The sequence below is a fragment of the Oncorhynchus keta genome, chromosome 27 (genome assembly GCF_023373465.1).
Source record: "Oncorhynchus keta strain PuntledgeMale-10-30-2019 chromosome 27, Oket_V2, whole genome shotgun sequence".
NCBI classification, from domain to species: domain Eukaryota; kingdom Metazoa; phylum Chordata; class Actinopteri; order Salmoniformes; family Salmonidae; genus Oncorhynchus; species Oncorhynchus keta.
The window spans coordinates 417,609-445,261 of NC_068447.1; the positions used below are offsets into that span (position 1 = coordinate 417,609).

A 27,653-nucleotide genomic window follows, 5' to 3' on the forward strand; every position below is an offset into this window, starting at 1 on the left:
CTGCCAAGGCAGCAGCTACTCTTCCTGGGGTTTATTATGGACCCCCATTAGTTCCTGCCAAGGCAGCAGCTACTCTTCCTGGGGTTTATTATGGACCCCCATTAGTTCCTGCCAAGGCAGCAGCTACTCTTCCTGGGGTTTATTATGGATCCCCATTAGTTCCTGCCAAGGCAGCAGCTACTCTACCTGGGGTTTATTATGGATCCCCATTAGTTCCTGCCAAGGCAGCAGCTACTCTTCCTGGGGTTTATTTTGGATCCCCATTAGTTCCTGCCAAGGCAGCAGCTACTCTTCCTGGGGTTTATTATGGATCCCCATTAGTTCCTGCCAAGGCAGCAGCTACTCTTCCTGGGGTTTATTTTGGATCCCCATTAGTTCCTGCCAAGGCAGCAGCTAATCTTCCTGGGGTTTATTATGGATCCCCATTAGTTCCTGTGTGACGTAGAAGTCCGTCACTGGCCGCGGGCAGCATTTGGTTCTTTAACGCACACACATATTCATCACTCCTCCCTGCGCCATTATAAGATAAGTTAACAATGGATTGAGCTGTGGATGGGGCAGCATTGTTTTTAAGCTGTCCCATAAGGTAGATGTTGATGGCAGTACTGTTGTTTTTTGTTCCGGAATTCACTTGTAAATAAACACCTTTGCACAGAAGAACTTTTGCGGTTCCGCCATCTTTTTATTTTGATAGAGGTTAGGTTATCCAGTTTAGCCTTCTGGTCTACTCTACGTGACATATGGTGGCAGTGGTGGGATGGCGTACCGCAAATCAGTGAATTCCAACAAGAGAGGTAAAGGAATGCGTACAGGATTGCGTTCTCAGCAACAGCATCAACTGTCAGAAAAGGTACCTGAAGTTGAACCGGGGTGGAATACCATGGAATCGTCTGGTGAAGAAGAGGTCAAGTATGAGAAACTAGGAGCCCGACCGCGGGGGCCAAAGACAACCAGAACTGGGTGAGCTGCTGACTGAAGGAGCAGTTGGGGGACCAGAACCACACCCAACCATGGTAACCCTTTTTCAGCAACTTTTCACCTGCCTTGAGAGGAGGGACGAAGACCTCAAGCAGGAGTTACGTGGCCTACGCCAATCTATCCTCACAGCTCCCCACCAGGCGGAACTCGTCAGTGAGAGCCCAAGATTGGGTCTTCCAACACCAGGACGACAAAGGCTCGATGCAGCAGGGACTTCAACTCCACAGCAGGCACCCCAAGCAGTAATGAGGCCAGCACCAGGAGACCAGTCCAGCAGTGTTAACGTCCATCTTCCAGCATTCCTGAGGAAGGAGCCAGAGATGCCCGCATACCAGCAGGGGGAGGACATTGAAAACTACCTGCTGAGGTTTGAGCGCATGGCTAAGACGTGGCAGTGGCCTGAGGTAGAGTGGGCCTGCAGGCTTGTCCCATTGCTCACGGGCAAGGCCTTAGAGGCTTACACAGCAATGGATGAGGGGCTGTCCAATGTCTACAAGGGCTTGAAGGAAGCGCTGCTGGTGAAGTTTGACATCTCACCGGAAACCTACCGTCAACGCTTCAGAGCTGCATCAACGCCATCGGGTGAGTCGCCGACAGAGACGTACCACCGCCTCAAGGGTCTCTACCGACGATGGGTTCAACCGGGGAGAAGACACAGGACTAAATCGGGAGGTCATCATCCTCGAGCAACTTCTACAAGTTCTACCACACGACATTCGAACCTGGGTCCGAGAGCACGAGCCCAGGACGGGCTTATGGCGGCCAAGCTTGCCCTGCAGTATCTTAATGCACGTAAAGGGGGCCCACCACAACCTGCAGCACCCGCTCCAAGGAGTCTCAGAGACACAAGGGACATCAGAAACGCCAGAGATGGTGGAGGTAACTCTGGGGGTTATGTGTCTGGGAGGGAGATAAGGGATCATGCAGTTCGCTCTGATGGGAGGGGTCTGACCTGTTTTTACTGCCGGCAGCAGGGGCACAAAGCTTCAATGTGTCCGCTACGTAAATCCAAGCTCTCAGGTTACTGTTATGTACCCAGAGAGGGGATGGTGTTCAGAATAGACAGACTCTGGAAGGGTCATGCTTGGTACCTGTAAAAGTGAATGGTAAAAGTCTTACTGCAATGATTGACACCGGCAGTTCCCTGTCATTGATCAGAAAATGTAATGTACCTGTTAATGACATTGATTATGGTCATCAGACACTGATCCAATGTGTTCATGGTGACCAGTCACAGCAGCCCACAGCTGAGCTCACAGTTGATATTCAGGGTCAGAAATACCTCCTCAAAGTTGGGGTAATGGAGAAGCTACCTTTTGAGATGATTTTGGGGAGGGATGTGCCTGTACTCTCTGATCTGTTGGGAAGTGTGGGGGTCAGCTATATGAGCAGTCAGTTTGCCAGTCTGATGTTCAGATGGCATGTTCAGTTGTCACTCGTGCCCAGGCCAAAGCTGGTTTACAACCTCTGCCTGACTTGTGTGATAGTCTGTGCGAGGGGGAACCAAAGGGCCCAGAAAGTCACGCCGCCAGCGGCGTCTTGAGAAGTATGTGGGAACCCCTGTACCTGTTGCTGATGTGTCTGGGTTAGAGGTGCAATGGGATGTTCCACAAAATTTTGCTACACTGCAGAAGTCTGACGCAACCTTGAAATGTTTGTTTGACAAGGCCTTAGCTGGGGACAGTCAATCTTCATGTGGGGGATTTACACAGTAGACAACCACATACTCTACCTTGGGTCAGAGGCAGATAGCAGGAAGTTGGTGGTGCCATCTACCTGTAGACCACTTGTTCTCAACCTTGCACATACAGTTCCATGGGCAGGCCATCTAGGGCAACATAAGACCTATCTTAGGCTAGGCTCCCGTTTCTTTTGGCCCTCCATGTATACTGATGTACAAAAATACTGCAAATCATGCCCCACGTGCCAGAAAACCAGTGCTGTCCGTAGGTCTGAACGGGCTCCTCTATGTTCACTGCCTGTTATCTCTACCCCATTCAAGAGAATTGCAATGGACATTGTTGGACCCTTGGAGAAGAGTAGTGCTGGTTACAAGTATATATTGGTGATCTGTGACTATGCCACCCGGTTCCCAGAAGCCTTCCCACTCCGTTCCATAACCACTCCAAAAATAATCAGTGCTCTTGTTCAGCTCTTCTCTCGTGTAGGAATCCCAGATGAAATCCTGATGGACCAAGGGACAAACTTCACCTCGCGACTGATGGTTCAACTCCACCGACAGCTGGGCATTAAAGGCTTGAGGACTACTCCCTACCATCCCCAAACGGATGGGCTCGTAGAGAGATTCAATCAAACGCTCAAGAACATGTTGAGGAAGTTTGTGGCTGACACTGGTAAAGACTGGGATAAGTGGTTACCCTTTCTGCTTTTTGCTTACAGGGAGGTGCCTCAGGCATCGACAGGTTTCTCGCCATTCGAACTCCTCTATGGATGGCCAGTGCAAGGACCATTGGACCTGCTGAAGAAGTGCTGGGAAGGTTCCCCAGTAGCTACCTCAGGACAGGGGATTGTCCAGTATGTCCTCCAGATGCGAGACAGGTTGGAACGGTACAGAGAGGAAGCTAGAGCAAACCTTCAGCAAGCCCAGAAGGCCCAGAAGAGAGGCTATGACCAGCACGCTCGCCACAGAGAGTTTGAGCCAGGACAGAAAGTCCTGCTCCTCCTTCCCTCGTCTACCAGCAAGCTCCTTGCGCAATGGCAAGGACCGTACCTAATCGGGAGGAAGATGGGCCCAGTGACCTACGAGGTGCTGCACCCGGACAAGGGTAAGAAGAAGCAAACCTACCATGTGAACCTTCTCAAGGCCTGGGAGGAGAGAGAGGAACTCTCCAAAGGAAAGTCCTTTCTGGTCCGCAGAGTAGAAGAGGATGAGTCGGATGGGGTCACAGAGGCATGGAAAGAACGAGCAGAAGTCATACTGGCTCACCTGGAAGAAGACAAGCAAGATGAGCTGAAGCAGCTGTTTAGCAAGTATCCGGCCCTCTTCAGTCAGAGACCAGGAAGAACCAAAGTCCTAGAACACGTCATTCGTTTGAAACCTGGCCAGAACCCTGTCCACCAGCATCCTTACCGTGTGCCTGAGAGGTTGGTGGTAGCCCTCAAGGAAGAGGTCCACACCATGATAGAGATGGATGTTGTCGAGCCATCTTCAAGTGAATGGAGCAGCCCTATTGTCATTGTCCCAAAGAAGGATGGCTCTTTGCGCGTCTGCATGGACTTCCGTAAGGTGAATGCCATCTCCCAGTTTGATGCCTATCCCATGCCCCGCATTGACGACTTACTGGAGAGAATAGGTAGAGCTCATTACATCACCACATTGGATCTCTGCAAAGGGTACTGGCAGGTGCCCCTGGATGAACAATCCAAGGCCTACACTGCATTCCGGACGCCAATGGGCCTGTTCCAGTTCAAGGTCATGCCGTTTGGCCTTCATGGGGCCCCTGCGACTTTCCAGAGGCTGATGGACAAGGTCCTCCAGGACTGTGACGATTACTGTGCTGCTTACTTGGACGACGTGGTGATCTACAGCCACTCCTGGGAGGAGCACATACAGCATCTTAGCAGAGTTCTGGGGAAGATCCATGAAGCAGGCCTCACGCTTAACCTCCTGAAGTGTGAGTGGGCGAAACAGGAGACAAAGTACCTGGGTTACCAGCTGGGTAAGGGTGAAGTTCGGCCTCAGGTGGAGAAAGTGGAGTCCATCAGGAATAGCCCTCAACCCAGAACCAAGAAACAGGTGAAGTCCTTCCTAGGTCTGGCAGGGTGGTACCGGAGATTCATTCCACAGTTTTCGACCATCGCTGTCCTCTGACCAACCTCACTTCGAAGGGGGCCAGCAACCCTGTGAAGTGGACTGAGGAGTGTGAGGAAGCCTTCATGACACTGAAAAACGACTGTGCTCATTCCCTGTTCTCCAGACCCCTGATTTTCAGAAGAGATTTCTCGTGCAGGTGGACGCTTCGGCTGTAGGAATTGGAGCTGTACTGGCCCAAGGGGAGCCAAGAGAAGAGCTTCCTGTGCTGTACCTGAGTCGGAAGCTGTTGCCCAGGGAAACCAGGTATTCTACAATCGAAAAGGAGTGCCTGGCTATAAAGTGGGCCCTAGATAGCCTCCGTTACTACCTTCTTGGGAGGGAATTTGACCTGCACACGGACCACAGAGCACTGACCTGGATCCAGACCATGAAGGACCGGAATTCTCGTGTGACCAGGTGGTATCTGGAGCTCCAGCCCTTCAGGTTCTGTGTCCGTCACAAGGCAGGAAAAGAGAACGTTACTGCGGACTACCTATCAAGGCTCCCGTACATGGTCGCTTCAGGAGAGGAGGAAGGTAATGTGACGTAGAAGTCCGTCACTGGCCGCGGGCAGCATTTGGTTCTTTAACGCACACACATATTCATCACTCCTCCCTGCGCAATTGGTGCATGCATTTTATACTTATCAATGTTGTGGATGAGCGCATTGTTTGTTTGTTCTGTTTCTCTCTCTCCATCTCTGTAGCTTCCGGGTATGCTGGAAAAGGACCCGAGCTCAGGGAATTGGGTTGGCTTTATAGTGCCTGTCCCAAATGGCTCATTAATGCACATGGGCATATTGAAAGATATTGTCAGTAGTGATGTAATGTTGTAAATGTTATGTTGTGATATTGTTTAAAACCGTGTTGCAATGTATATCCTTTAGTATGTTTAGTTCATGGAAAATGTATGTTTGTATTATTAATTGATTAATTAACCAGGGTTAATTGTTCTGAGGGGAGGGGCTAGCCCTACAAAAGGAGCCTCTCTTTCAGTCATGGGGAAAGGTTATTTTGGATTGAGCTGTGGATGGGGCAGCATTGTTTTTAAGCTGTCCCATAAGGTAGATGTTGATGGCAGTACTGTTGTTTTTTGTTCCGGAATTCACTTGTAAATAAACACCTTTGCACAGAAGAACTTTTGCGGTTCCGCCATCTTTTTATTTTGATAGAGGTTAGGTTATCCAGTTTAGCCTTCTGGTCTACTCTACGTGACATCCTGCCAAGGCAGCAGCTACTCTTCCTGGTGTTTATTATGGATCCCCATTCATTCCTGCCAAGGCAGCAGCTACTCTTCCTGGGGTTTATTATGGATCCCCACTAGTTCCTGCCAAGGCAGCGGCTACTCTTCTTGGGGTTTATTATGGATCCCCACTAGTTCCTGCCAAGTCAGCAGCTACTCTTCCTGGGGTCCAAACACATTAAGGCAGTTACATTACATTACATATAAAACACAAGATTAAACAGTACATTATATAACATTACTACACCACTACATATCTACAATACAACATGTATAATACCACCATACAACAATATTACAATGTACAGTGCATTCGGAAAATATTCAGACCCCTTGACATTTTCCACATTTTGTCACCTTACAGCCTTATTCTAAAATGGATTAAATTGTTTTTCCGTCATCAATCTACACACAATACCCCATAATGACAAAGAAAAAATAGATTTTGAGACATTTTTGCATATTTATAGAAAATACAAAACAGAAATATCACATTTCTATACAGTACCAGTCAATAGTTTGGACACACCTCCCCATTCCAGGTTTTTCAGGGGTGCCCAGTCCCATGGGCACCCCTGCAGTTAACACATACCACTACTTTCCCCAATGCTACACATTCCTTTGTCTCATTCCCTTCGGCACATGTCTCACACCTAGGAACCTCCCTCCGACACACTGCTGTCACATAGGAACCTCCCTCCGACACACTGCTGTCACATAGGAACCTCCCTCCGACACACTGCTGTCACATAGGAACCTCCCTCCTACCACATAGGAACCTCCCTCCTACACACTGCTGTCACATAGGAACCTCCCTCCTACACACTGCTGTCACATAGGAACCTCCCTCCTACACACTGCTGTCACATAGGAACCTCCCTCCTACACACTGCTGTCACATAGGAACCTCCCTCCTACACACTGCTGTCACATAGGAACCTCCCTCCTACACACTGCTGCCACATAGGAACATCTAGGAACCTCCCTCCTACACACTGCTGTCACATAGGAACCTCCCTCCTACACACTGCTGTCACATAGGAACCTCCCTCCTACACACTGCTGTCACATAAGAACATCGAGGAACCTCCCTCCTACACACTGCTGTCACATAGGAACCTCCCTCATACACACTGCTGTCACATAGGAACATCTAGGAACCTCCCTCCTACACACTGCTGCTACATAGGAACATCTAGGAACCTCCCTCCTACACACTGCTGCTACATAGGAACATCTAGGAACCTCCCTCCTACACACTGCTGCCACATAGGAACCTCCCTCCTACACACTGCTGTCACATAGGAACCTCCCTCCTACACACTGCTGTCACATAGGAACCTCCCTCCTACACACTGCTGCCACATAGGAACCTCCCTCCTACACACTGCTGTCACATAGGAACCTCCCTCCTACACACTGCTGTCACATAGGAACCTCCCTACTACACACTGCTGTCACATAGGAGCCTCCCTCCTCCACACTGCTGTCACATAGGAACCTCCCTACTACACACTGCTGTCACATAGGAACCTCCCTCCTACACACTGCTGCCACATAGGAACATCTAGGAACCTCCCTCCTACTCACTGCTGTCACATAGGAACCTCCCTACTACACACTGCTGTCACATAGGAACCTCCCTCCTCCACACTGCTGTCACATAGGAACATCTAGGAACCTCCCTCCTACACACTGCTGTCACATAGGAACCTCCCTCCTACACACTGCTGCCACATAGGAACCTCCCTCCTACACACTGCTGTCACATAGGAACCTCCCTCCTCCACACTGCTGTCACATAGGAACCTCCCTCCTCCACACTGCTGTCACATAGGAACCTCCCTCCTACACACTGCTGTCACATAGGAACCTCCCTCCTACACACTGCTGTCACATAGGAACCTCCCTACTACACACTGCTGCCACATAGGAACCTCCCTACTACACACTGCTGCCACATAGGAACCTCCCTCCTCCACACTGCTGTCACATAGGAACCTCCCTCCTCCACACTGCTGCCATATAGGAACCTCCCTCCTCCACACTGCTGTCACATAGGAACCTCCCTCATACACACTGCTGTCACATAGGAACCTCCCTCATACACACTGCTGTCACATAGGAACCTCCCTCCTCCACACTGCTGTCACATAGGAACCTCCCTCCTACACACTGCTGCCACATAGGAACCTCCCTCCTACACACTGCTGTCACATAGGAACCTCCCTCATACACACTGCTGTCACATAGGAACCTCCCTCATACACACTGCTGTCACATAGGAACCTCCCTCATACACACTGCTGTCACATAGGAACCTCCCTACTACACACTGCTGTCACATAGGAACCTCCCTTCTACACACTGCTGTCACATGCCCATTTTTTAATTTTTTTATTTTACCTTTATTTAAGATCAGTTAAGAACAAATTCTTATTTTCAATGACGGCCTAGGAACAGTGGGTTAACTGCCTGTTTAGGGGCAGAACGACAGATTTGTACCTTGTCAGCTCAGGGGTTTGAACTTGCAACCTTCCGGTTACTAGTCCAACGCTCTAACCACTAGGCTACGCTGCCGCCCCATAAGCTTGACACCTGTAACAACGTAATTTATTCGACACAAAAGTTTGTACAGATTAACTCCTATATCCTAATATCACTTTGTCGGGAAAATACTCAACATCACAGGACAGACAACGACTCTTCTGTTTCACAACTCACACCACCCTGTCTGAGTCACACCAAACAACGAGCATCACAAGCACTGAGAATCTTCCCGTTCAGTTGGTCGACTTTCACATTTTCCTCTATCCCAGTAATCACTCCTTTCAGTGGAGCCCTTTCCTTGAGAGCAAAACAAGTCACATCTCTTCCCCCATTAGTTTAACACAGAGCGCCTTCTCCCTCTGACCAGCAGAAACACAAAGAATTATCACAAGACCACTTCTGGTTACCCTCACCGATTCCACAGCACCCAACTCTGTTTTCACCCATCCTGAACCCACAAATGGATCAGCCAAGAGACAGGGGTCCACTTTTTCCAAAAACGTCACTCCTACTAACATAGAATCATCTTTAACCTGACCCTCGGTGTAAGCCTCAGGCTCCGAGAACACACCTACCACCTCAGATACTTCACCCTCCTTCACTTCCATTCCTCCTCCTGTATTCAACTCACTCTGCTTACATGTTCTACCATTCTTCTTTAACAAACCATCTCCCTTTGTTCACAATTTTTAATCAACTCAAGTTCACCCTCTTCCTCCCTCTCTCTCTTAGACCTCCTCTTCCTCCCTCTCTCTCTTAGACCTCCTCTTCCTCCCTCTCTCTCTTAGACCTCCTCTGCCTCTCTTTTTCCCTCCATTCCTCCTCTGTATTCCAAGTATACATCTCCTTACTATAATGCTGCACTTCTCCTGACATACATATTGTTCTTACCTTCTCAAGGCATGCCATTTAACCGGTTGTGTAAATCTCTGTACAGTCAGCACAAACCTCTGGGGATGTAGTGATCGATGGTCTGAAAGCTGTGGTTTATCAGACCATATACCATGGGTATGACAAAAGGTTACTTTTTACTGCTCTAATTACATTGGTAACCAGTTTATAATAGCGATAAGGCACCCCTGGTGTTTATGGTGTATGGCCAATATACCACGGCTAACGGCTATATCCAGGCACTCCACATTTTGTTGTGCTTAAGAACAGCCCTTAGCCGTGGTATATTGACCTTATTGCTTAATCATAGCAGTCAAACGAGTTAAACCGACAGCCACTGATGGAAACTTATCTGGCGAGTATAATAAGGGCAGATGATCTTTTCTAATGCCACAAATTCAAACGACTTTATTATGTCGTCATAGCTTGCAATAATTATTATTTTGAGGAAAACACAATGAAGCCATCAGATTGTTAAACCACCACCACGAGCACAGAGAGGCGTCTGGCTACCTACAGACTTGATACCATTGGCCACTTTAATAAATGGAACACTAGTCACTTTAATAATGCCACTTTAAGAATCTTTACATATCTCGCACAACTCACCTCATATGTACAGTAGTACTGTATACTGTATCCTTCACTATCTATTCTTTACTATCTATTGCATTTTAGCCACTCTGTCACTGCTCATCCATGTATTTTATACTTATATATTCTCATCCCATTCCTTTACTAGATTGTGTGTATTAGGTTTTGTTGTGGAATTTGTTAGATATTAGGTTTTGTTGTGGAATTTGTTAGATATTAGGTTTTGTTGCGGAATTCTTAGATATTACCTGTTAGATACCGCTGCACTGTCGGATCTAGAAGCATAAGCATTACACTCGCAATAACATCTGCTTACCATGTGTATGTGACCAATACAATTTGATTTTCAGGCCTTTTGGGTGGGTTTTGAGTGGTCATGGGCAATTTTTTTATTTGACCTGGCAACCCTAGTGTCATAAGCAGTGTTCAAATACTCATACTACCCACACTAACCATTCTGTTTGTGACAGGAACATAGTATATAGTATGCTTTTTGGTCATAGTATGGATATAGTTAGTATGGCAAAATTTCCCAGATGTCGTACTAAATTCGCCAAAATATGAAGTATACAGGCAGAGGACACTATTTCCATACTTTAAGGTCCAAAATGCAATTCTTCGGGAAATTACCGTGGCTTCACATCGTTTTAAGATTTGAAGGAAATTGAGGAAAATATGCAGCGAAAGTCCAACAATAGCGGATACAAATTCATTGCTTTAACTAATTATCACAAATGTTAACACAGTGTTGAGCAATGTAATAAAGTAATTACTTTTCAAATAAGTTACCTTACATGTTATATTGGCTGATAATTTGTTAGCTTTGCTGGCCTTACGAACCACATAGCATATCATTGCAGCAGTATGTACCGGTATGTTAGCTCGTTACCTACGTTAGTTGGCTATTTATATATAAAACTTGCCAACTGTAGGCTATCTAACTAAACACAAAGTTCATTGACTTGATTATTCCCGTCATTTTTAGCTAAATGGTATAGTCGTGCGTTCTCACTGGACATTCGGGTGCTTTTGTAAACTCTCGCTGGCTATCTATTCGATTTCAGAGCACTGAGCGCAGAATAATGAATTTACTAGCGCTCAACACCGGTTGAATGGCCTTAACTTGCGAGCTTAATTAAATTGTTGCCAGCAACAGTTAATCACCAACGCTCTGGGTAACATGAAAACTGCCTAACCAGCTCTGCTAGGCGAGTAAAATGGTCAGAGTGGGGTGTTCTCTCATTTATGTCTGGAAGTAGCTAGCAAGCTAAACAGTTTGGGTGCTTGACGAAAATAGTTTGGGTGCTTGACTGCTGTTGTTAGGTCAAAACGCTCAAATCTGCCCGAGCATCCAGTGTGCGCTCTGAATTTACAAACGGCAATCTGACAAAGCTCTGAATTTATGAGCCCACTCTGGCACTCCAGATTGAATTTAAGAACACACCTGTTGTCGTAAAATGTCTAACCAGTCATTTGTTATGCTAACTAGCTAGCAAGAGGTTGCATAGCAACAGCATCAACTTCCGGTAGACCGCCGAAGAGCTACTACGCTCAACTGAAAGGATACTGTTCCGTTTACAGCATACTAAAATAAACTAATAGTATGTAGTATATACTCATTAAGTATGTAGTATACAGTATTTTAGTATGGGTATTCTAACACAGCTATGGAGTCTGTCAGGTCAGTATAGTTGTGGCAGTTGTCAATCAAAGTATTTGTCTCCTGCATAATGATATTGGATGAAGTCTGAGCATTGCTAGCTGAGGTGTTAGCCATAAGATTTCTCTTTCTATCAGCGCGCTGTGACATTTAGAAAAATACAATCTTAAATCGTCAATGATCTGGTTGTTTCTAGCAAGCAAAATATTAATTTGGTATTTCAAAATAATACACTTTCAACTATCTTTCAAAAGTTGGAAGCATATGTTCAAGCTGCCATCTTGGAGCCCACCCGGATATTTAAAAAATATTTTATTAACAACAAATTAATACAGAATAATATACAAAGGACAATTGGGCTAGGGGATACAAGATCACGTTACACAAGGACATACATACACTTTTTTGTTAGTAGAGTATTTAATTGTCTTAAAATACAGTTAAATTTCATTTGGTAAGGTATGAAAATGTGGTGTTTTGTTTGTAAATGTACATTTGTGTGAAATTTGGCCAAAAGAATAATGAAATTAATTACATAAAATTGTTTCAGCTTATTTCTATCGTAGGTAAAGAGTCCAAGCAGTACATCTCTCCATAATAGTGTAAAATCTTCATAAATCTGTTCAATTATAAATCTACTGATGTCTTGCCAGATTTTTCTTACATGAATACAATGCCAAAAAGATGCAACACTGTTTCTGGGTGGTCATTACAAAATGTACAACTTGAGTTTATGTTTTTCTTTAAACTTCTTCATATAGTGGTTGGCAGGATAATATTTATGAATCATTTTAAAGGAAACTTCCTTAATTTTGTTAACAAGTAGGTATGTGTGTGGCAACATCCAAACCTTTTTCCAACAGATATGATCAATAAATCCGTTCCAATAAGGCATGACATTTAGATACAACATCCTGCTGAAACAAGGTTCATATCGCTCTGTTGTTGAATGGACCAAAAGAGAAACACTTTCCTACTGATGAGTCAACAGGGTTAATGGAAGGTAGGCTCTGAGGGTCAGGTCTTTCCTACTGATGAGTCAACAGGGTCAACAGAAGGTAAGCTCTGAGGGTCAGGTCTTTCCTACTGATGAGTCAACAGGGTTAATGGAAGGTAGGCTCTGAGGGTCAGGTCTTCCCTACTGATGAGTCAACAGGGTCAACAGAAGGTAGGCTCTGAGGGTCAGGTCTTTCCTACTGATGAGTCAACAGGGTTAATGGAAGGTAGGCTCTGAGGGTCAGGTCTTTCCTACTGATGAGTCAACAGGGTTAATGGAAGGTAGGCTCTGAGGGTCAGGTCTTTCCTACTGATGAGTCAACAGGGTCAACAGAAGGTAGGCTCTGAGGGTCAGGTCTTTCCTACTGATGAGTCAACAGGGTTAATGGAAGGTAGGCTCTGAGGGTCAGGTCTTCCCTACTGATGAGTCAACAGGGTCAACAGAAGGTAGGCTCTGAGGGTCAGGTCTTTCCTACTGATGAGTCAACAGGGTCAACAGAAGGTAGGCTCTGAGGGTCAGGTCTTTCCTACTGATGAGTCAACAGGGTTAATGGAAGGTAGGCTCTGAGGGTCAGGTCTTCCCTACTGATGAGTCAACAGGGTCAACAGAAGGTAGGCTCTGAGGGTCAGGTCTTTCCTACTGATGAGTCAACAGGGTTAATGGAAGATAGGCTCTGAGGGTCAGGTCTTTCCTACTGATGAGTCAACAGGGTCAACAGAAGGTAGGCTCTGAGGGTCAGGTCTTTCCTACTGATGAGTCAACAGGGTCAATGGAAGGTAGGCTCTGAGGGTCAGGTCTTTCCTACTGATGAGTCAACAGGGTTAATGGAAGGTAGGCTCTGAGGGTCAGGTCTTTCCTACTGATGAGTCAACAGGGTCAACAGAAGGTAGGCTCTGAGGGTCAGGTCTTTCCTACTGATGAGTCAACAGGGTTAATGGAAGGTAGGCTCTGAGGGTCAGGTCTTCCTACTGATGAGTCAACAGGGTCAACAGAAGGTAGGCTCTGAGGGTCTTGACATGTTCCTGAATAATAAAACAACACCTGAGGGAATGGCATCTAAAACCATTGTAAAATCTTTAGGTGTTACAGGGACCTTGTAAAGTGAAAACCATTGTAAAATCTTTAGGTGTTACAGGGACCTTGTAAAGTGAAAACCATTGTAAAATCTTTAGGTGTTACAGGGACCTTGTAAAGTGAAAACCATTGTAAAATCTTTAGGTGTTACAGGGACCTTGTAAAGTGAAAACCATTGTAAAATCTTTAGGTGTTACAGGGACCTTGAAAAGTGATAAGAATTCCTTTTAACTAAGTGAAAAACCCTCTGCATTTGCCAGTTGGCACACCAATAGGATATTATTTCGGAACCAATATTCTAAAAACAAAGAGATATTTTTATACAATATATCCCGATTATTCCATAAATAATATCTGTGTGGAGAAAAGTTATGCTTATAAATTAAGGACCATGACAAGAAAACCTGCCGATGAAAAGCAGAACGTTTCACTGGAACGTTGTCAATATTATAATTGCAAACCAACATGAAGTTAAGGCCACCAAAAGTAGAGAAGACATGATGAGGAATACAATTCCAGATAGAAGTGGGTATATTTAGGAATTGTTTTATCCAATTGATCTTAAAAGTATTAAGGTAGTAAAGTCCAGAAAATTCAGCCCACCATACTCATAAGTGTTCATTACAACAGTTTTCCTAATGGGTACGGTTTCTTCACAGAGAGTTGAAAAGCATCTGGTCTATCTCCTTGCGTATTTTACCGTCAAGATATACAGATAGAGCGCCATATGTTAGTCTAGAGATACCTTCAGCCTTGGTTTTTAGGACTCTACCTTTTAAAGATAAGTCCCTCTGTAGCCATTGATATATTTTCTACAGGGTTTTTTAATAAGCACCGCCGGTTCCGCGCAGTCGTCACTAGTTACCACAAACACGACGTCATACATAAACCCCGCCTATTCCTAAAATGGGATTTCAACCCTACATTGAGCCACACTGCTAGCCGTATGCCTAATATTAACCTTTAAATTAAGACAACAACAAAAACATGTGATATAACCTATTTTTACTTTGTGTTTGTGATAACTAGTGACAACCAGTCCTCAGCGAGAACCTGGAGCATCTCAAGATGGCGGCCGAACGGAGGATGAGAATGATATCGGGTCGGGGTTGTGTGTCTGTGTTTCTGGCCGTGTTGTGCACCTTCTCCGTCGGGACCTGCGACGAACAGGTGCCGCTGATGCTATGGACGAGTGAAGGGTAAGAGGCGTGTGTGTGGTTTTGGTCTGGGGATGCCTTTGTAACCGTGCAAGCTGGTTGACATCTTGTCATTCATATTCCTAGCGGGGATCTTGTCCTATTTGCGCACTATCAAGCCACTTTATATTTTGGCAATTCATCTGTGAAGCCACTAGCCAGTAAGGGAAATAAAACATGTTACTCGACGTATCATTAAAAAAAAATTAAAAAACATTAACAATATTTTCACATGACCCTCCCCTTGTACTGTAAAAAAATGCACACCCTCTCCCCTCATAAAATAATGAATGCGACCACAAATAACAACCCTGTGTAGACGTGGTTATCGACTTCACCACTTCAGCACGGTTTTCTGGCACTGTCGATGCCACACTGTGTTATGGGCCAGAAGGTTGAGGACTCACCGACCACCACAAACCATTACATTACTATCATAGCCGGCTGCAAACAATTATCAGCTAGGGGGAAGTTATATTTTAATGCTATATTTATAATTATGTTAAATATATGCACATAACCCTAACCCTATCAAGTTTCTGTGCCGACGCACCACACACAACCAATAAGCATGCCCAACCTGGTCTCAGAACATTTCGTATTACTCTTCAGGTATGTCTGAGACACTCCATATTAGTATGATATGTTACGTTTCGTATGGTATTTATTAATTTGTGGATGTCCATCATCCATTTCGTATGATATGGTTACGAATTACAATTGGTTTTGGTTAACGTCAACTTGGTAACTAACATTAGCTAGGTCAGTGGTTAAGGTTAGAAGTTAGGTTAAAGGTTTAGGGGAAGGGTTAGTTAACATGCTAAGTAGTTGAAAAGTTACTAATTAGCTAAATTGCTAAAGTTGTCCATGATGAGATTTGAACACAACCTTTAGGTTGCTAGACATTCACATTATATCTGCATATTACACCTTTAAATACATTTTAAAAAGTTAAATGACAAAATATTTAGGCTATATTGAAGCTTTAGGTTTGAGGCTGAGGAATAGCCACTGGATCAAAATGGAGGAAGAACACACGTTAGAGCAATGGCCTTCAGAAAGTATTCACACCCCTTTACTTTTTCCACATTTTGTTGTGTTACAGCCTGAATGTATTACATTGTGATTTTGTTTCACTGGCTTACACACAATACTCTGTGCAATAATAGCATTTAACGTTACTTTTGAATGACTACCTCATCTCTGTACCCCACACACACTATTATCTGTAAGATCCCTCAGTCAAGCAGTGCCTTTTTTTTTACCAGAAGGGCAACTATTGGTAAAAAAAAATTGGTAAAGTTACTAATTACACTTTGGATGGTGAATCAATAAACCCAGTTACTACAAAGATACAGTGTGGCAAAGAAATGTACTTTTATGTTCTGAATACAAAGCATTACGTTTGGGGCAATTTCAGAGTTCCCAGTAGTCTAACACCAGAAGATGCAACAGCTCTCACGCTGTCTGATTTTCCACTCAACGGCGTTGTATCTGTATGCTGTATGTGTGTGATGAATAAGATGCATAATGAATGTACACACGGCAATTTACTCCCACAAAATTATGCAATTGAACCTATAGCCTGATAAGCATGACCAGTCAAATGTATTTATGTCTACTGGTATATCCATAAATGAATAGGCTAAAACGCATTATTTCACATTGGGATTTCTTCTTATTTTCTCTGACAAATGGCCTGCTTTTCCATTTTTTTTCGGACAAAAGCAGACTATTACCGGCTAACGGAAACCCTGCACTCTTCACGTTTTTAAGCATGGTGGTGGCTGCATCATGTTCTGGGCATGCTTGTCATTTGATAAAAATAACCTGAATCTAAGCACAGGCAAAATCCTAGAGGAAAACCTGTTTCAGTCTGCATTCCAACAGACACTGGGAGATGAATTCACCTTTTAGCATGACAATTACCTAAAACACAAGGCGATATATACACTGGAGTTGCTTACCAAGATGACATTGAATGTTCCTGAGTGGCCTAGTTACAGTTTTGACTTACAGTACCAGTCAAAAGTTTGGACACCTACTTTATTTTTTACTATTTTCTACATTGTAGAAAATATCATAACTATGAAATAACATGGAGTAACCAAAAAGTGTTAAACAAATCAAAATATATTTTAGATTCTTCAAAGTAGACACCCTTTGCCTTGATGTCAGCTTTGCACACCTTTGGCATTCTCTCAACCAGCTTCATGAGGTAGTCACCTGGAATCCATTTCAATTAACAGTTGTGACTTGTTATGTTAAATTGTTTTCCCTTAATGCATTTGAGCCAATCAGTTGTGTTGTGACAAGGTAGGGGTGGTATATGTAGTGCAGTTGCAAAAACCATCGAGCGCTATGATGCAACTGGCTCTCACGAGGACCGCCACAGGAAAGGAAGACCCAGAGTTACCTCTGTTGCAGAGGATAAGTTCATTAGAGTTACTGGCCTCAGAAATGGCAGCCCAAATAAATGCTTCAGAGTTCAAGTAACGGACACATCTCAACATCAACTGTTCAGAGGAGACTGTGTGATTCAGGCATTCAAGATCGAATTGCTGCAAAGAAACCACTACTAAAGGCCACAAATAATAACAGAATTGCTTGGGCCAAGAAACACAAGAAATTGACAATTTTTGGTCAGATTTGTCTAAATTTGAGATTTTTAGTTCCGTGTCTTTGTGAGACGTAGAGTAGGTGAACAGATGATCTGTGCATGTGTGGTTCCCACCGTAAAGCATGGTGGAGGGGTGTGGAGGGGTTTTGCTGGTGACACTGTCAGTGATTTATTTAGAATTCAAGGCACACTTTACCAGCATGTCTACCACAGAATTCTGCAGCGGAATGTGTTTCAGTATGATATGTTAGATAAAGGAATAAAGACAGACACCAATACAACTGGAGTCCGGGAACAGTCAGGCTAGTCGATTACCTATCAACTCGACTCTGTAACAGTATGCCATCCCATCTGGTTTGTGCTTAGTGGAAATATAATTTATTTTTCAAAAGGACAATGACCCAACACACCTCATGGCTGTTTTAAGAGTAATTTGACCAAGAAGGAGAGTGATGGAGTGCTGCATCAGATGACATGTCCTCCACAATCACCTGACCTCAACCCAATTGAGATGGTTTGGGATGAGTTGGACCGCAGAGTGAAGGAAAAGCAGCCAACAAGTGCTCAGCATATGTGGGAACTCCTTCAAGACTGTTGGAAAAGCATTCCAGGTGAAGCTGGTTGAGGGAATGCCAAGAGTGTGCAAAGCTGTCAAGGCAAAGGGTGGCTATTTGAAGAATCTCAAATATGTTGACTTTAACACTTTTTTTGGTTACTACATGTTTCCATTTGTGTTATTTCATAGTTTTGATGTCATCACTATTATTATACAATGTAGAAAATTGTACAAATAAAGAGAAACTCATTGAATATGAAGGTGTGTCCAGACTTTTGACTGGTACTGTAAATTGGCTTAAATCTATGGCTTGAAAATGGCTGTCTATCAATGATCAACAACCAACGTTACAGAGCTTGAAGAATTTAAAAAAAAGAATAGTGTGCAAATATTGTACAATCCAGGTGTGTAAAGCTCTTATAAACGTCACCAGAAAGACTCACAGCTGTAATCGCTGCCAAAGGTGTTTCTAACATGATGACTTGGGGGTGTGAATACTTATGTATGTGAGCTATTTCTGGATTTCATTTTCAATACATTTGCAAACATTTCGAAATGTGTTTTCACTTTGTCATTATGGGGTGTTGTGTGTAGATCGGTGAGAATTTAAATATTTAATCCATTTTGATTTCAGGCTGCAACACAACAAAATGAGGAATAATTCAAGGGGTATCAATACTATCTGAAGGCTCTGTACTTTTTAACCTGCATTCAATATTCATTTCAGGTCAATAAAGTTGTTCTGTAATACAATGAAGGCAGACTGTAGGTCAGAGAGCCTGGTCAACCATGTGGGCAATAACATACACAACAGTATAATCGGCATACAAGTGCAGGTTAGTTGTTTGCTGACAAGTCAGTATTGTTAATGTAAACAGTAAAAAGTACAGAGAATTGACCTGTGTGCGACACCTTTTGTTATGTACAGACAACCGAATTTAACACCATCAGTGTCTGCTAAATGACAAATTCTAATTAAAAAATGAACACCACACTAACAAAAGGGTATATTCAGAATCTGGGGAGGATGGAGAACAAGCAGCATCTTTATTTGTGTTATTAAAATGTGTTGATTGTTCTCCATCCTCCCCTGATACCATTTCCATTGTCATAGCTCAATAGCTATTGACGAGAGAGGACCGAATGGCACTAAAGGAGATGGCTGCCGTTTAAAAATAAAAAAACGTTATTTGTAACTTATTTTGTACATAATGTTTCTGCCACCGTGTCTTGTGACCGAAAAGAGCTTCCAGGACAGCGATTACTCACCCCGTACTGGGGGAGTACTTTTTCTTTAACGAGTCGGATGGGAAGGATTTATTTCAGATGCCCGACAAGGCCCTTATCCCCGTCATTCGCAGGAGAAAGAGACTGAGGTATTGGGGATGAAGGTGCGGGTGCCTTGTAATGATCTGACGCTGAGAGCATCATCTACCTTCAACATCGGTCCTATTAGCCAACGTACAATCAATCGATAATAAAATAGACAAGCTATGATCACGTATGTCCTACCAACGGGACATTAAGAACTGTCATTCACCGAGTCATGGCTGAACGACGACGTGAATAACATACAGCTGGCTGGTTTTAAGTGTTTTCTGTAGGATAGAACTGCGGCCTCTGGTGGTCTATGTATATTTGTAAACAACAGCTGGTGCACAAAATCTAACAACGTCTCAAAGTTTTGATCGACTGAGGTAGAGTATCTCATGATAAGCTGTAGACCACACACTATTTATCAAGAGTTTTCATCTGTATTGTCGTAGCTGTCTATATACCACCACAAACCGATGCTGGCACCAAAACTGCACTCAATGAGCTGTATTCCACCATAAGCAAACAGGAAAACGCTCATCCTGAGGTGTGGCTCCTAGTAGCTGGGGACTTTAATGTAGGGGAACTCATCCGTTTTACCTCATTTCTACCAGCATGTTAAATGTGCAACCAGAGAGGGGAAAAACTCTAGATCACCTTTACGCCACACACAGAAACACGTACAAAGCTTTCCCTCGCCCTCCATTTGGCAAATCTGACCATAATTCTATCTTCCTGCTTTCAAGCAAAAACTAAAGCAGGAAGCACCAGTGACTCTGTCAATAAGATAGTGAAGCAGATGCTAAGCTACAGGACTGTTTTTCTAACAGACTGGAATATGTTTTTGCTGCTGCTATCAGACCAGGTCTCTCTTGGAAAAGAGATGAGAAAAAACCAGTGTAAATAAAGGTAAATAAAAAAAATTCCCTGATTCATCCAATGGCATTGAGGTGTACACCACATCAGAAACGGGCTTCATCAATAAGTGCATCGCATTGACTGTACGTACATACCCCAACCAGAAGCCTTGGATGACAGGCATCATCCACACTGAGCTAAAGGATAAAGCTGATGCTTTCAAGGAGCGTGACTCTAATCCAGAAGCTTGCAAGAAATTCCACTATACCCTCTGACAAACCATCAAACAGGCAAAGCGTCAATACAGGACTAAGATTGAATCCTACTACACCGGGTCCGAGGCTCGTCAGATGTGGCAGGGCTTGTAAACTATTACAGGCTACAAAGTGAAGCACAGCCGCCAGCTGCCCAGTGATTGAGTCTACCAGACTAGCTACATTACTTCTATGCTCGCTTCGAGGCAAGTAACACTGAAACATGCATGAGAGCATCAGCTGTTCCGAACGACTGTGATCGCGCTCTCCGGACCTTTTAAAAAGGTCAACATTCACAAGGCCGCAAGGACGTGTACTCCGAGCATGCACTGACCAACTGGCAAGTATCTTCACTGACATTTTCAACCTCTCCCTGACTGAGTCTAATGCCTACATGTTTCAAGCAGACCATCATTTGTATTTATTATGGATCCCCAGCCAAGGCAGCAGCTACTCTTCCTGGGGTCCAGCAAAATTAAGGCAGTTTATACCATTTTAAAAACATTCCGATTTTAATCGGTCAACCTCTACATACATGTACATATTACCGTGACTAACCGGTGCCCCCGCACATTGACTCTGTACCAGTACCCCCTGTATATAGTCTCCACATTGACTCTGTACCAGTACCCCCTGTATATAGTCTCCACATTGACTCTGTACCAGTACCCCTGTATATAGTCTCCACATTGACTCTGTACCGGTACCCCTGTATATAGTCTCCACATTGACTCTGTACCGGTACCCCCTGTATATAGTCTCCACATTGACTCAGTACCGGTACCCCCTGTATATAGTCTCCACATTGACTCTGTACCGGTACCCCCTGTAAATAGCCTCACTATTATTTTACTGCTGCTGTTCAATTCTAATTTTGTATTTTATTATTTATAAAAATTACTTAGCACTTTTTCAAAACTTCTTAAAGCATTGTTGGTTAAGGGCTTGTAAGTAAGCATTTCACTAAGGTCTACCACACCTGTTGTATTCGGCATTTCACCGTGAGGTCTACCACACCTGTTGTATTCGGCATTTCACGGCGAGGTCAGGCATATCCTCTTAGTTTTTCCTGTTTTTCTGGCCCTCCTGAACGATGTCAGGTCTGGTCTGCCGTCCCAGGCTGTTCCTGCTGCTGGTCACATAGTGGGTGTCACTCAGCTGAGCTCATACCTGGAGACCGCCCTGGGGTCCGCCCCGCGCAACGTACTGCTCTTCCTGCAGGACAAGGTAATACACACACACACTCTCTCGCAAACCTACCTTTGTATCCCATATATTGACTCTCTCTCTCTTGCTCGCTCTCCTCTTTCTTCCCCCCCAGATGAGCATTGAGGACTTCACCATGTACGGAGGGGCGTTTGGCAACAAGCAGGACAGTGCCTTCCCTAACCTCGAGGGGGCGCTCCTCTCCAGCCCTTCCCCATTGGTCCTGCCTGCCGTGGCCTGGCCAGCATCCAGTGCTGTGATCGGTCAACTCCAGGACCAATTAGACACCTCTCCTCTCTACATGGAACCAGAGACACTCAGCCAGCTACGACTCAACGCATCTACCCCCGCCCTGCTGGTCTTCAGACTACCCTACAGCACCAGGTACACACACACACACACACACGATTCTGCTTATCTCACTGGTCTGTTTTTTTTATGTGTGTGTGTGTGGTTTATACAGATATGGGTGTGGTTTACCTGATTTTGGTTTCTAACAGATCTGATCTGATGTCTGCTAAGGAGGTTCTCAATGGAAATGGTGAGTGTTCTACTGTATTACCGGTCTACTGTATTACCGGTCTACTGTATTACCGGTCTACTGTATTACCGGTCTACTGTATTACCGGTGTACCTTTTGACTGTATTACTGTATTACCGGTCTACTGTATTACCGGTCTACTGTATTACTGGTCTACCTTTTGACTGTATTACTGTATTACCGGTCTACTGTAAAACCGTTTTACTGTATTACCGGTCTACCGGTCTGTTTTATGCGTCTCCTGTTCTAGTCGTGTGTTCTACGGTACGTTGCTCTGCTGGGACAAACATCACCTGCATGTTCCTTATTACAGTATGCAGCAGATTGCTGAAGACTAACTTGGTGTCTGTGTGTTAGATGAGGTGATTGGACAGGTGATGAGCATTATGAAGAGCCAGTCTGTCCCCTACACTGCCGTCTACACTGCAATGAGACCCTCACGGGTAAGTGTGTGTTTATCCATCTGTGTGTATTTGTTTGTCATATACAAGGAAAGAGAGTTTACATTTATTCAACTTTCTAACTCTAAATCTCTCTGATGTACAGGACCAGTCAAAAGTCTGGACACATCTACTCATTCAAGGGTTTTCTACATTGTAGAATAATAGTGAAGACATCAAAACGATGGAGTCATGTAGTAACCAAAAAAGTGTTCAACATATCTAAATATATTTTATATTTGAGATTCTTCAAAGTAGCCATCCTTTGCTTATCCATCCAGAGCCCTCCGTCTGTCTCTGATGTGTGGTTACCACCTCTCTGTCTCCCTAGGAGGCGTCATCATCTCTCTCTGTCTCTGTGTGGTTACCACCTCTCTGTCTCCCTAGGAGGTGTCATCATCTCTGTGTCTGTGTGGTTACCACCTCTCTCTGTCTCCCTAGGAGGTGTCATCATCTCTCTGTCTCTGTGTGGTTACCACCTCTCTCTGTCTCCCTAGGAGGTGTCATCATCTCTCTGTGTCTGTGTGCTCTCTGTCTCCCTAGGAGGTGTCATCATCTCTCTGTGTCTGTGTGGTTACCACCTCTCTCTGTCTCCCTAGGAGGTGTCATCATCTCTCTGTGTCTGTGTGGTTACCACCTCTCTCTGTCTCCCTAGGTGTCATCATCTCTCTGTCTCTGTGTGGTTACCACCTCTCTCTGTCTCCCTAGGAGGTGTCATCATCTCTCTGTGTCTGTGTGCTCTCTCTGTCTCCCTAGGAGGTGTCATCATCTCTCTGTGTCTGTGTGGTTACCACCTCTCTCTGTGTCTGTGATGTGTGGTTACCACCTCTCTCTGTCTCCCTAGGAGGTGTCATCATCTCTCTGTGTCTGTGATGTGTGGTTACCACCTCTCTCTGTCTCCCTTGGAGGTGCCATCATCTCTCTGTGTCTCTGATGTGTGGTTACCACCTCTCTCTGTCTCCCTAGGAGTTATCACCATCTCTGTCTATGGATATGGAGGCTGGTGTGGGAGGAGGGCGCTCCCTATTGCAGTACGGAGACAGAAAGAGGGAGAGAGACAGACAGCGGGAGAGAGAAAGAGGAGAGAAACTAGTCAAAGAGAAGACAGGAGTCTACCCTCCAGTTGAGTTTAAGGTAAGATCTGTTTCTTTCTACCTTGTTTAAAGGTCCAATGTGGCCGACGTCATCTCTGGGTAACATTTACATTTAAGTCATTTAGCAGACGCTCTTATCCAGAGCGACTTAAAAATTGGTGCATTCACCTTATGACATCCAGTGGAACAGCCATTTTACAATAGTGCATCTAAAACTTTTAAGGGGGGTGAGAAGGATTACTTATCCTATCCTAGGTATTCCTTAAAGAGGTGGGGTTTCAGGTGTCTCCGGAAGGTGGTGATTGACTCCGCTGTCCTGGCGTCGTGAGGGAGTTTGTTCCACCATTGGGGGGCCAGAGCAGCGAACAGTTTTGACTGGGCTGAGTGGGAACTGTACTTCCTCAGTGGTAGGGAGGCGAGCAGGCCAGAGGTGGATGAACGCAGTGCCCTTGTTTGGGTGTAGGGCCTGATCAGAGCCTGGAGGTACTGAGGTGCCGTTCCCCTCACAGCTCCGTAGGCAAGCACCATGGTCTTGTAGCGGATGCGAGCTTCAACTGGAAGCCAGTGGAGAGAGCGGAGGAGCGGGGTGACGTGAGAGAACTTGGGAAGGTTGAACACCAGACGGGCTGCGGCGTTCTGGATGAGTTGTAGGGGTTTAATGGCACAGGCAGGGAGCCCAGCCAACAGCGAGTTGCAGTAATCCAGACGGGAGATGACAAGTGCCTGGATTAGGACCTGCGCCGCTTCCTGTGTGAGGCAGGGTCGTACTCTGCGGATGTTGTAGAGCATGAACCTACAGGAACGGGCCACCGCCTTGATGTTAGTTGAGAACGACAGGGTGTTGTCCAGGATCACGCCAAGGTTCTTAGCGCTCTGGGAGGAGGACACAATGGAGTTGTCAACCGTGATGGCGAGATCATGGAACGGGCAGTCCTTCCCCGGGAGGAAGAGCAGCTCCGTCTTGCCGAGGTTCAGCTTGAGGTGGTGATCCGTCATCCACACTGATATGTCTGCCAGACATGCAGAGATGCGATTCGCCACCTGGTCATCAGAAGGGGGAAAGGAGAAGATTAATTGTGTGTCGTCTGCATAGCAATGATAGGAGAGACCATGTGAGGTTATGACAGAGCCAAGTGACTTGGTGTATAGCGAGAATAGGAGAGGGCCTAGAACAGAGCCCTGGGGACACCAGTGGTGAGAGCGCGTGGTGAGGAGACAGATTCTCGCCACGCCACCTGGTAGGAGCGACCTGTCAGGTAGGACGCAATCCAAGCGTGGGCCGCGCCGGAGATGCCCAACTCGGAGAGGGTGGAGAGGAGGATCTGATGGTTCACAGTATCGAAGGCAGCCGATAGGTCTAGAAGGATGAGAGCAGAGGAGAGAGAGTTAGCTTTAGCAGTGCGGAGCGCCTCCGTGATGCAGAGAAGAGCAGTCTCAGTTGAATGACTAGTCTTGAAACCTGACTGATTTGGATCAAGAAGGTCATTCTGAGAGAGATAGCGGTAGAGCTGGCCAAGGACGGCACGTTCAAGAGTTTTGGAGAGAAAAGAAAGAAGGGATACGGGTCTGTAGTTGTTGACATCGGAGGGATCGAGTGTAGGTTTTTTCAGAAGGGGTGCAACTCTCGCTCTCTTGAAGACTGAAGGGACGTAGCCAGCGGTCAGGGATGAGTTGATGAGCGAGGTGAGGTAAGGGAGAAGGTCTCCGGAAATGGTCTCGAGAAGAGAGGAGGGGATAGGGTCAAGCGGGCAGGTTGTTGTGCGGCCGGCCGACACAAGACGCGAGATTTCATCTGGAGAGAGAGGGGAGAAAGAGGTCAGAGCACAGGGTAGGGCAGTGTGAGCAGAACCAGCGGTGTCGTTTGACTTAGCAAACGAGGATCGGATGTCGTCGACCTTCTTTTCAAAATGGTTGACGAAGTCATCTGCAGAGAGGGAGGAGGGGGGGGAGGATTCAGGAGGGAGGAGAAGGTGGCAAAGAGCTTCCTAGGGTTAGAGGCAGATGCTTGGAATTTAGAATGGTAGGAAGTGGCTTTAGCAGCAGAGACCGAGGAGGAAAATGTAGAGAGGAGGGAGTGAAAGGATGCCAGGTCCGCAGGGAGGCGAGTTTTCCTCCATTTCCGCTCGGCTGCCCGGAGCCCTGTTCTGTGAGCTCGCAATGAGTCGTCGAGCCACGGAGCGGGAGGGGAGGACCGAGCCGGCCTGGAGGATAGGGGACATAGAGAGTCAAAGGATGCAGAAAGGGAGGAGAGGAGGGTTGAGGAGGCAGAATCAGGAGATAGGTTGGAGAAGGTTTGAGCAGAGGGAAGAGATGATAGGATGGAAGAGGAGAGAGTAGCGGGGGAGAGAGAGCGAAGGTTGGGACGGCGCGATACCATCCGAGTAGGGGCAGTGTGGGAAGTGTTGGATGAGAGCGAGAGGGAAAAGGATACAAGGTAGTGGTCGGAGACTTGGAGGGGAGTTGCAATGAGGTTAGTGGAAGAACAGCATCTAGTAAAGATGAGGTCGAGCGTATTGCCTGCCTTGTGAGTAGGGGGGGGAAGGGTGAGGTTAAAAGAGGAGAGGAGTGGAAAGAAGGAGGCAGAGAGGAATGAGTCAAAGGTAGACGTGGGGAGGTTAAAGTCGCCCAGAACTGTGAGAGGTGAGCCGTCCTCAGGAAAGGAGCTTATCAAGGTATCAAGCTCATTGATGAACTCTCCGAGGGAACCTGGAGGGCGATAAATGATAAGGATGTTAAGCTTGAAAGGGCTGGTAACTGTGACAGCATGGAATTCAAAGGAGGCGATAGACAGATGGGTAAGGGGAGAAAGAGAGAATGACCACTTGGGAGAGATGAGGATCCCGGTGCCACCACCCCGCTGACCAGAAGCTCTCGGGGTGTGCGAGAACACGTGGGCGGACGAGGAGAGAGCAGTAGGAGTAGCAGTGTTATCTGTGGTGATCCATGTTTCCGTCAGTGCCAAGAAGTCGAGGGACTGGAGGGAGGCATAGGCTGAGATGAACTCTGCCTTGTTGGCCGCAGATCGGCAGTTCCAGAGGCTACCGGAGACCTGGAACTCCACATGGGTCGTGCGCGCTGGGACCACCAGATTAGGGTGGCCGCGGCCACGCGGTGTGGAGCGTTTGTATGGTCTGTGCAGAGAGGAGAGAACAGGGATAGACAGACGCATAGTTGACAGGCTACATAAGAGGCTACGCTAATGCAAGGAGATTGGAATGACAAGTGGACTACACGTCTCGAATGTTCAGAAAGTAACAATTTAAGTACCTTACTGTGATTGTTTTCTATTAAAATGGTCAAAAAGAAACAAAAATGGCTTCTTAGCAAGAGGAATCTTTCAAGGAGTGGGGAAGGGAAAGACTAAAAATAGCTTGTTTTCAGAGTTATTAATGAATTTACTGCCTAGTGATGTCACCAGGCAGACCAACTCCATCTGAACAAAACAGGCTGACATTTCAGTCAGTTTTTTCAAATACCTCTTTTCATACTGTGAATTATTACATTTTCACATTTATTATTCAAATCTTATAGTGTAGAAATCTACACTGGGTATACCATACACTAGGATTATACAAACAGTTTGAACTACTAATTTTGAAAATTACTCTCTCCAGAAACAAGTCTATCACTGTTGCCGCCTGCTACCGACCCCCGTCAGCTCCCAGCTGCGCCCTGGACACCATTTGTGAATTGATCGCCCCCCATCTAGCTTCAGAGTTTGTTCTGTTAGGTGACCTAAACTGGGATATGCTTAACACCCCGGCAGTCCTACAA

General features: G+C 45.6%; 1 protein-coding gene across 7 annotated transcripts in view; it reads left to right on the forward strand.

Annotated features, from left to right (window-relative positions):
• Window positions 1-11,609: 11,609 nt before the first annotated feature.
• LOC127912310 (V-type proton ATPase subunit S1-like) overlaps window positions 11,610-27,653 on the forward strand; it is a 29,971-nt gene continuing 13,927 nt past the window's right edge. For 6 of the 7 annotated variants that reach the window (XM_052481197.1, XM_052481199.1, XM_052481200.1 and 3 more), the window contains exons 1-6: window positions 14,691-14,999; window positions 21,699-21,825; window positions 21,920-22,188; window positions 22,305-22,345; window positions 22,703-22,788; window positions 23,752-23,919. In XM_052481197.1, coding sequence (XP_052337157.1) covers window positions 14,869-14,999; window positions 21,699-21,825; window positions 21,920-22,188; window positions 22,305-22,345; window positions 22,703-22,788; window positions 23,752-23,919 — 822 coding nt within the window. In that variant the 5' untranslated portion in view covers window positions 14,691-14,868. Of the gene's footprint in view, window positions 11,751-14,690; window positions 15,000-21,698; window positions 21,826-21,919; window positions 22,189-22,304; window positions 22,346-22,702; window positions 22,789-23,751; window positions 23,920-27,653 lie in introns of those variants that run through there. The other variant, XM_052481198.1, reaches the window with a different exon arrangement.